This window comes from Salmo trutta, chromosome 33 (genome assembly GCF_901001165.1).
Source record: "Salmo trutta chromosome 33, fSalTru1.1, whole genome shotgun sequence".
Lineage (NCBI taxonomy): Eukaryota > Metazoa > Chordata > Actinopteri > Salmoniformes > Salmonidae > Salmo > Salmo trutta.
Window position 1 is genome coordinate 33,050,333 of NC_042989.1, and position 11,065 is coordinate 33,061,397.

General features: G+C 40.2%; 1 protein-coding gene across 2 annotated transcripts; it reads right to left on the reverse strand.

Annotated features, from left to right (window-relative positions):
- Positions 1-770: 770 nt before the first annotated feature.
- LOC115172855 (antimicrobial peptide NK-lysin) lies at positions 771-9,916 on the reverse strand. 2 transcript variants are annotated; one of them, XM_029730662.1, is made up of 5 exons: positions 9,762-9,916; positions 8,241-8,344; positions 5,258-5,363; positions 3,947-4,033; positions 771-1,130 (listed from the first exon to the last, which is right to left on the reverse strand). In XM_029730662.1, the coding sequence occupies exons 2-5, from the start codon at positions 8,255-8,257 to the stop codon at positions 969-971; spliced, it is 372 nt and encodes a 123-aa protein (XP_029586522.1). In that variant the 5' UTR covers positions 8,258-8,344; positions 9,762-9,916; the 3' UTR covers positions 771-968. The 2 variants fall into 2 exon arrangements, with proteins under 2 accessions (XP_029586522.1, XP_029586521.1); XM_029730661.1 differs by lacking the exon at positions 5,258-5,363.
- Between the last annotated feature and the right edge of the window lie 1,149 nt (positions 9,917-11,065).

An 11,065-nucleotide genomic window follows, 5' to 3' on the forward strand; every position in this document is an offset into this window, starting at 1 on the left:
GCACTGTTGTGCACAGGGTTTCTCTTTCTTTTTTTGTCTCCAACTCTACCTTGGTATGGTTGTCATCTCTGTCTATTATGTAGTCCCCCCCACATGTCCTCCTACTCTTTCAGCTACCCCCAACCTTGAAGCTTAAAGAATTGAGCAAAGGCTGGCCAAAAACGAACAATCTAATTAGCATTTGACATTTTTTCACATACAGTGAATGTTACATCAGCTAATTCCATTAGACCTATTTAGTTACATTTCATGAGGACTCTTTAGTTACATTTCATTAGGCCTATTTAGTTACTAACTATATGCCTTACATTTTACCTCAAAAAAGAAGGGCCACATATTTACCTGCACAAACCAGCAGAAGACTAATACTGATTATAGGAGAGCTGGCCCTCATTCTCCTCAGTTACATTTATAGTGATATTCTGATAGCACTGAATATACCATTTGTCAGTTGAGGGCTGGATTCAATCCGTATCACGGAAGTATTGCGGAAGATCCATGTTAAAATGTGAAGGTAATTTCCGATTGAGCCGACATATGCATAGTTTATTGATAAATGCAGTCTCCGTGGATGCGGGAACATTGCTTTTAAATTTCAATCGAGCTATAACTTGAATCTTCCACAACACGAATTGATCCCTATTTCACAGGTTGATTTTTCCAATGTAAAGGGTCCAAAAGGGAGACACCAAGCCACTTTTTCTAGACTGCATTCCAGTGAGATAGTATACATAAATAGCAAGGGTTTTATTGTGAAACTAAGGAGACCGTTTTGAATATGTTTCAGTATTTAATTCAATGAAAATTGCAATAGCAATACAAGTGACTTTAAAGACTGCCATTCCATCCAGACAGTTGTGTATGAAAATAATGTAAAGCTAAGCTATGACAGCGTGTTCATCTGAAAGAAATGGACATAACATGTATGCGCAGACCCGTGACCAGGGCAGTCATGGGTAAAAGGTATCTCATTTGCATAGCCGCAATTTTTTACAGAGAACTGTTGCATCCACATCACTGACAAGTGCATCAATCACTGTTTTTTTGTATTTATTGACCAGGTTGTTGCAGATGCCTTTGAATATCCGAAATCTGTGACAAATAGAGGCCAGCTTAGCAGCGATGTCATCCTGCAAGTAAAAATAAAGACCAATATCACAAACAGAATGTGTCAGTTTGTGTCATTGGTGACACAAATTAATTTGCTTACATAACATTGTGAGAATTGCAGAGATATACAGTTGAAGTCGGAAGTCTACATACACCTTAGCCAAATACATTTAAACTCAGTTTTTCACAATTCCTGACATTTAATCCTAGTAAAAATTCCCTGTTTTAGGCCAGTTAGGATCACCACTTTTATTTTAAGAATGTGAAATGTCAGAATAATACTAGAGAGAATGATTTATTTCAGCTTTTATTTCTTTCATCACATTCCCAGTGGGTCAGAAGTTTACATACAATATACTCAATTAGTATTTCGTAGCATTGCCTATAAATTGTTTAACTTAAGTCAAACGTTTCGGGTAGCCTTCCACAAGCTTCCCACAATAAGTTGGGTGAATTTTGGCCCATTCCTCCTGACACAGCTGGTGTAACTGAGTCAGGTTTGTAGGCCTCCTTGCTCGCACACGCTTTTTAAGTTCTGCCCATAGATTTTCTATAGGATTGAGGTCAGGGCTTTGTGATGGCCACTCCAATACCTTGATTTCGTTGTCCTTAAGCCATTTTGCCACAACTTTGGAAGTATGCTTGGGGTCATTGTCCATTTGGAAGACCCATTTGTGACCAAGCTTTAACTTCCTGACTGATGTCTTGTGATGTTGCTTCAATATATCCACATCATTTTCCATCCTCATGATGTCATCTATTTTGTGAAGTGCACCAGTCCCTCCTGCAGCAAAGCACCCCCACAACATGATGCTGCCACCCCCGTGCTTCATGGTTGGGATGGTGTTCTTCGGCTTGCAAGCCTCCCCCTTTTTCCTCTAAACATAATGATGGTCATTATGGCCAAACAGTTCTATTTTTGTTTCATCAGACCAGAGAACATTTCTCCAAAAAGTACTATCTTTGTCCCCATGTGCAGTTGCAAACCGTAGTCTGACTTTTTTTATGGCGGTTTTGGAGCAGTGGCTTCTTCCTTGCTGAGCTGCCTTTCAGGTTATGTCAATATAGGACTCGTTTTACTGTGGCTATAGATACTTTTGTACCTGTTTCCTCTAGCATCTTCACAAGGTCCTTTGCTGTTGTTCTGGGATTGATTTGCACTTTTCGCACCAAAGTACGTTCATCTCTAGGAGACAGAACGCGTCTCCTTCCTGAGCGGTATGACGGCTGCGTCCTCCCATGGTGTTTATTCTTGCGTACTATTGTTTGTACAGATGAACGTGGTACCTTCAGGTGTTTGGAAATTGCTCCCAAGGATGAACCAGACTTGTGGAGTTCTACAATTTTTTTCTGAGGTCTTGGCTGATTTCTTTTGATTTCCCAATGATGTCAAGCAAAGAGGCACTGAGTTTACATTTACATTTACATTTAAGTCATTTAGCAGACGCTCTTATCCAGAGCGACTTACAAATTGGTGCATTCACCTTATGATATCCAGTGGAACAACCACTTTACAATAGTGCATCTCAATCTTTTAAGGGGGGGGGGGGGTTAGAAGGATTACTTTATCCTATCCCAGGTATTCCTTAAAGAGGTGGGGTTTCAGGTGTCTCCGGAAGGTGGTGATTGACTCCGCTGTCCTGGCGTCGTGAGGGAGCTTGTTCCACCATTGGGGTGCCAGAGCAGCGAACAGTTTGGACTGGGCTGAGCGGGAACCGTGCTTCCTCAGAGGTAGGGGGGCCAGCAGGCCAGAGGTGGATGAACGCAGTGCCCTTGTTTGGGTGTAGGGCCTGATCAGAGCCTGAAGGTATGGAGGTGCCGTTCTCCTCACAGCTCCGTAGGCAAGCACCATGGTCTTGTAGCGGATGCGAGCTTCAACTGGAAGCCAGTGGAGAGAGCGGAGGAGCGGGGTCACGTGAGAGAACTTGGGAAGGTTGAACACCAGACGGGCTGCGGCGTTCTGGATGAGTTGTAGGGGTTTAATGGCACAGGCAGGGAGCCCAGCCAACAGCGAGTTGCAGTAATCCAGACGGGAGATGACAAGTGCCTGGATTAGGACCTGTGTCGCCTCCTGTGTGAGGCAGGGTCGTACTCTGCGAATGTTGTAGAGCATGAACCTACAGGATCGGGTCACCGCCTTGATGTTAGTGGAGAACGACAGGGTGTTGTCCAGGATCACGCCAAGGTTCTTAGCACTCTGGGAGGAGGACACAAGGGAGTTGTCAACCGTGATGGCGAGATCATGGAACGGGCAGTCCTTCCGTTCGAGTTTGAAGGTAGGCCTTGAAATACATCCACAGATACACCTCCAATTGACTCAAATTCTGTCAATTAGCCTTTCAGAACCTTCTAAAGCCATGACATCATTTTCCAGACTTTTCCAAGCTGTTTGAAGGCACAGTCAACTTAGTGTATGTACACTTCTGACCCACTGGAATTGTGATACACTGAATTATAAGTGAAATAATCTGTCTGTGTGCAATTGTTGGAAAAATTACTTGTGTCATGCACCAAGTAGATGTCCTAACCGACTTGCCAAAACTATAGTTTGTTAACAAGAAATTTGTGGAGTGGTTGAAAAACGAGTTTTAATGACTCCAACCGAAGTGTATGTAAACTTCCGACTTCAACTGTTGCAGTATAAAGTGGTAACTCAATAATTTCAATATGACCCTGACTAGGCTTTATTATGGCTATACTATACTGCACAGTGATGAGATTGGTGTGTTAAAACTACAAAGTTAATATTTGCATGATATTTATTAAAGAGTGTTAAACCTAAAGTGAGATTATTCTGTGACTGTAAACGGGAAGGTGAGCAATCTGTCATCATTACCCTGTTCTTATCACCAGCCAGCTTGGACTTGACCTTGTTGATGATGCTCTTACACACATTGCAGACACCTGGAAGGACAGCTTTGATCTGAGGGAGAGGGAGACATTTTAGGCTACAAAAATAACCAGGTATTTACTTAAATATGACATGACAAAAATGACATGACATAAACCTTGATACACGTTTCTTTCTTTCTTTGGGATTAATTAAAACAAGCATCACTAGGCTTAGTCGGTTTCTGCTCTCTTGACATGTTTGGCATGACAATGGGTTACAAGGAGTTGGGATTTTTTTTCATCTTCATGTTACCACATGCAACCCCAATTTATTTAGGCTACCCAGCTAGCACATAACATTCTGAAAACCATATATTTCATAGAGCTTGGTGAGAGGGTTATTGGCCTTTGGTTATTTTGCAAACAACCTTCCCACAACTTTCTGGGAAAGGTGCAGGATCGTTGCTTCCCACAGACGTCAAATCGATGTCTATTCCACGTTGGTTCATGTTCATTTCATTGAAATGACATGGCTACAACGTTGATTCAATCAGTGTGTGCCCAGTGGGTTGGCTTTGGAACATTCTCAGCACATTTAAGGAACTTCACAAAAAAAAAAAAAATAATCTTGGAATTTCATACTTTAACGTAACGTTTCCTAAAAGTTCAAACATGGTTACATTTATATTCTGTATACTTCTGGCCCTTCTTTGGACACTGTGTTAACAACCCTCCAGACGAGCTTCAATGCCATTCAACTCTCCTTCCGTGGCCTCCAACTGCTCCTAAACACAAGTAAAACTAAATGCATGCTCTTCAACCGATCGCTGCCTGCACCTGCCTGCCCATCCAGCATAACTTCTCTGGACGGTTCTAACTTAGAATTTGTGGACAACTACAAATACCTAGGTGTCTGGTTAGACTGTAAACTCTCCTTCCAGACTCACATCAATCATCTCCAATCCAAAGTGAAATCTAGAATTGGCTTCCTATTTCGCAACAAAGCATCCTTCACTCATGCTGCCAAACATACCCTCGTAAAACTGACCATCCTACCAATCCTCGACTTCGGCGATGTCATTTACAAAATAGCCTCCAATACCCTACTCAACAAGCTGGATGCAGTCTATCACAGTGCCATCCGTTTTGTCACCAAAGCCCCATATACAACCCACCACTGCGATCTGTATGCTCTCGTTGGCTGGCCTTCACTTCATAATCGTCGCCAAACACATTGGCTCCAGGTCATCTACAAGACCCTGCTAGGTAAAGTCCCCCCTTCCCTCCGCTCACTGGTCACCATAGCAGCACCCACCTGTAGCACGCGCTCCAGCAGGTATATCTCTCTGGTCACCCCTAAAGCCAACTCCTCCTTTGGTCGTCTCTCCTTCCAGTTCTCTGCTGCCAACGACTGGAACGAACTACAAAAATCTCTGAAATTTGGAAACACTTATCTCCCTCACTAGCTTTAAGCACCAGCTGTCAGAGCAGCTCACAGATTACTGCACCTGTACATAGCCCATCTATACTTTAGCCCAAACTACTACCTCTTCCCCTACTGTATTTATTTATTTTATTTATTTTGCTCCTTTGCACCATATTATTTATATTTGAACTTTGAACTTTCTTCAAACTACAAATCTATCATTCCAGTGTTTTTCTTGCTATACTTTATTTACTTTGCCACCATGGCATTTTTTTGCTTTTACCTCCCTTATCTCACATCATTTGCTCACATTGTATATAGTCTTATTTTTTTTCTACTGTATTATTGACTGTATGTTGTTTACTCCATGTGTAACTCTGTGTTGTTGTATGTTGTCGAACTGCTTTGCTTTATCTTGGCCAGGTCGCAATTGTAAATGAGAACTTGTTCTCAACTTGCCTACCTGGTTAAATAAAGGTGAAATAAATAAATAAATAAAAATATTTTGGTAATGTTCTAGGAACGTTCTCCAACTGGTTTGACATCGGGAATGTTCTCAAATAGTTCAGAGAATGTTAAGAAACACAGTTCTTCTGTGGGAATTTCAGTACTTCAGCATAACATTTCCTAAAGTTGTTTTCATGGTTCTATTTAGTCATGTTCTCAAATCTTTCAGAGAATGTTAAGAAAACCATAAAAAAAAAAAACTTTAGTAACGTTCAGAGAATGTTATTTAAAAACATACATGCCGTGATCAGCATGAACAAAACTCTCTCTATCCTCTGTCTTGTTATGTATGTTCACTGAGGCCAAACTCCCTGCCATCCAGGACCTCTTTACCAGGCGTTGTCAGAGGAAGGCCCTAAAAATTGTCAAAGACTGCAGCAATCCAAGTCATAAAATATTCTTTATGCTACCCCACGGCAAGCAGTACCAGAGTGCCAAGTCTGTGTCCAAAAGGCACCTGAACAGCTTCTACTCTCAGGCCATAAGACTGCTGAACAGTTAATCAAATAGCTACCTGGACAATTTAAATTGAACCCCTTTGTTATTTATTTATTTATCTAAATTGACTTGCACTGGCTCTATGCACACTCATTAGACTCAATCTACACACTCGCACATACTACACTGACACTCCTACACACACACACACACACACACACACACAAACACACACACACACACACACACACACACACGCATGCATGCATATTGACGGCACACACACTCACACATAGACACACTCCCACATACACTACTGCTACTCTGTTTATTATATATCCTGATTGCCTAGTCACTTTTACCCCTACCCACATGCACATACTATATTACCTCAACTACCCCGTACCCCTGCACATTGACTTGGTACTGGTACTCCTTGTAAATAGCCTCGTTATTGTTTTTATTGAGTAACTATTTCCTTTTTTATTTAGCAAATATTGCTTTTTAACTCTGCACTGTTGGGAATGAGCATGTAAGTAAGCATTTCACTCTAAAGTTGTGTTGGCCATGCCCACTAATTGGCCACACCTGATCTTAATGAGTGCTTGTTTTCTTTGAAATGGGGTCTATTTTAATAGATGAAAATGTACAGCTTTGAATGTGTAAACAAAAAATGGCATGCTAGCTCCATCCTGGTGGCTCAGTGGACTAATTCCATGGAAAGAGATGCCGTGTTACAATAAAAAATACATGTGTTTGCATAATTAATGAGTAAGGAATTTCCATGTGTCCTATCTGTGCTTGGAGTTCAAAGAAATAAGCTAGCAGTGTTATTAAAAGTCTTATTGAAACATTTAGTGAAAGTTAAGGAAGTTATTCAAAAACCTAAAAATAACATAGAATTTCCCTTCTCAAAGCATTAATATAACCTCCCAGAAAAACATTAAAGGAACCTGTAATGGAAATTATATGATTAAAGGTTTGACTTAATGATTTCACTTAATGATTTCACAAACCATATAACCTGTTGAAATATATTAGATATTATAAAGGCTATGGCTGTGGGTGAGTAGACTGTTTAAAACTAAGACACTGTTACCACTTCAAAATGAGCAGGGCAGAGTTGATAAGACGACCTTCGGAAAGGAACAGGAGAAGATGCCTCCCTAGGTTAGGGAGAGAAACAACGGCCTGCGAACTGCTTAGTTGGCAGGAGATTAGAAGACAGGTGGCAAGGTTTGATAAGGAATGTATGTGTACTGTGGAAAAATACAGCCGCCTAAAGCTTGGTGGAGTTCTCTACTGATGTGTGTGTGTGTGTGTGTGTGTGTGTGTGTGTGTGTGTGTGTGTGCGCGTTAATATAAAAGGCTTTGTACATTGTAAGGATTTCAGAGCTCTCATAAATAAACGTTTTGACCATTGTAGGCTGGCTATCCGTCTGCTTCATTCAACCAGAATCTTACACACTCTGGTGGGTAAGACTGAGTAGTTTAATTGAAGTTCGGTTTAAGAACATTGATAACTTAATTCCCGTAACAGAACCAGAATAAAACGTTCTTAGAACCTCCCTGCAACCTAAAAATAAACAATCACAGAACAGACAATGTTCTGTTTTACTGGTCAGGAAAATTATAGCTTCTTTCCCACATCCAATGTTAAACCAAAAACATACGTTCCCACACCTTCCAACAAACCAAATGTGCCAGCTGGGTATTGTGTAGGGCAGTGTTTCACAACTAAGGTCCTTAGAGTATCCCCAATAGTACAAATTATTTTGTAGACCCGGACAAGCATATCTGATTCAACTTATTAACTAGTCATCAAGCCCTCAATGAGTTGAATCAGGTGTTTTTGTCCAGGGCTACAAATAAAATGTTTGCTGTTGGTACTCACTAATACAATACAATGAAAAGTCTCCAACTCTACCTCGGCATGGTTGTCATCTTTGTCCATTAGGTAGTTCCCCCACATGTCCTCCTCCGCCTCTCTCAGACTCCCCCCACCTTGTGACTTGAAGGACTGAGCAAAGGCTACTCCCCCCCCACCCCCCACCCACCCCACCAAACAAGAGGATTATATTAGCGTTGTCATTATATTATATTTTTGAAAAGCAGTGACTTCTTTACAATAGCTAAATGGTCACTCCATTTGGATTCAATCACTTTTTGACAGCGCCACTTTTTGATTTGAACAATTCCATATTTGTCCATTGTAGAAGTGCTCAGGAAGTGACTTTTTAGACCTGAATGCCCAAACATTAAAGAGATAAAGGTGCTCAAAGTTCTCCCATTTTGCATACCCCACCATACCATGAGACATCCATGTCTTCATCACTGGGAAATATTAAATGGTTGAGATTAACATAATTTAAAAGCTTACAAACAGGGCAGTCAAGTATTTTATCATTTCTGGGGATAAAAAAAATATTTAAAAAATATATATATATATCTTTTTTTTAAATCTTTCAATATGAATGATCTAAAACGCGTAAACTTCAATTTTTTTCATGTTCACAGATGTTGTAGTTTAGACCCTATTTTACATGATCTAAGGTATTTGTGTTGTGCCATCCATCGGTTGAGATACATCATGCTCTTGTGGATATGGTGGATATTATCTTTTGGCTGATAAATGCACTAAAATGTGAATCAAATTGAAATGTTCAAATGGTACCACAAAAATCGTTGGAGGTCTACACATCAGAGAATGTTGACTTGAATGGGAATATCTGTTGTTTTAAATTATACTGTCAATCCTCCATAGGAAACCTATTGAAATCATAAAATATACCAGAATAGACATGACCATTTAAGTTGACATTAGGCGGTGGGTGGACCGGCGGTCATCTTTGTGGTAGGAATTAGAAGTAAAAATTTCAATTCAATTAAAATGTCAATTGTTTACCATCTAAATTGCAGTGGTCTGAAGGGATAGGTCCATTCTATGAATTATATTTCTATGATGGAAATGACACCTATACTGTATTCAGAAGCAGGCTGGTGGGCACAACACAAAAAGCTCAGATATGAGAAAGGGTCTAAGCTACAACATATGTGAATATGAAAATAATCAGAGTTGAAGCGTTTTTAGATAATTGACGTTAACGGTTTTCAAAATGACAATTCTTTATAAAAAAAAAATATTCAAGACATAATAAAATACTGTAGTTTGACAACACTTTGTAAGCTTTTGAATTATATCAAACTCAACCGTTTATCTTTTCCAGTGATGAAGACATGGATGTCTCAGGTATGGTTGGGTATGCAAAATAGGTCAACTTTGAGCACCTTTGTCTCCTGAATATTTTGGCACTCAGGGCCAAAATGTTACTTTCTGAACACTTCTTCCATGGGCAAATATGTATGGAATTAAAACAGACTTACCCTAAAGCTGGATTTCAATATTTAATTTTCCTGACATTTCACAAAAGAAGACCCATATATTTACCTGCACAAACCAGCAGAAGAACCATATTGATGACCCTCATCTTCTTCTCAGTCAAAAGGTAGAAATGGATAATAAAGCAACTGTTGTAAGCCAGTGTAGTTAACTTGGTCCTGGTTGGATAGCACAGAACGTCTGCTCTTTTCTACCCATTACCTCTTTCTTGATTGGTTGCCGTTGCGGAGGGGAAGGAGCGTGGTTAGCAAGGTTCTGGGTTTGGATCTGAGCCCGGGTAAGGAGGGGGGGGGGGGAGTGTTGTCGTGTAAGGTATTTTGTACATGTGTATTGAACCAGACACTCTTCAAAGTGAAGATCAGAAAGCTGACTTCCTTTTTCGCTAGCAATACCACAAATAATTGCCAAAATAAAGGAAACACCAACATAAATTGTCTTAATACACCGTTGGTCTACCACGTGCCAGATCAGCCTCAATTCACCTTGGCATAGATTCTACAAGTTTCTGAAACTCTATTAGAAGGATGCATCTCCTTTCTTCCACAACAAATTCCATAATTTGGTGTTATGTTGACGGTGGTGGAAAATGCTGTCTCAGGCACCGCTCCAGAATCACCCATACGTGTTCAATTGGGTTGAGATCTGGTGACTGAGATGACCATGGCATATGGTTAACATCATTTTCATGCTAATCAAACCATTCAGTGATCACTCGTGCCCTGTAGATAGGGGCATTGTCATCCTATGGGGGCATAGCCATGGTAGCCAAAATATTGGCCTGCCCAGCATTGTTATTCATGAACCTTAGCATGATGGGATGTTAATTGCTTAATTAACTCAGGAACCATGTGTGGAAGCACCTGCTTTCAATATTCTTGTATCTATCCCTTCTTTACTGAAGAGTTTCCATTATTTTGGCAGATAACTGTATATGCTACATCCTAACTTGTGGCAACTCAGTGTGCGGCCTAAAACTCTCACAACCTAGAGCCAACACATTTTCTAAATGTGTACACAATTGGTAAGCCCACTTACATTTTATATGATAGGATTGCTCTCCTAACCATGCTAATGTATGACATTGAAATTAAATGGAATGCTGCATGGATTTGAATCTGAAATTAGCTGACCACAATGCCTCTCCCCAATGTTTCAAGGTTTAATGTCACGTATACAAGTACAACAGTGAAATGCCTTTCTTGCTACTGTAGCTTTAACCACAACAATGCAGTAGTCAATAACAATGTAATACTAAAAATAATAAGGTAGAACAAAAACACACAATATATAAAAACAAGAAATAAGAAGAACACGATAAAGTAAGTAAGGATAGTAAATACAGAGTCTGTTCT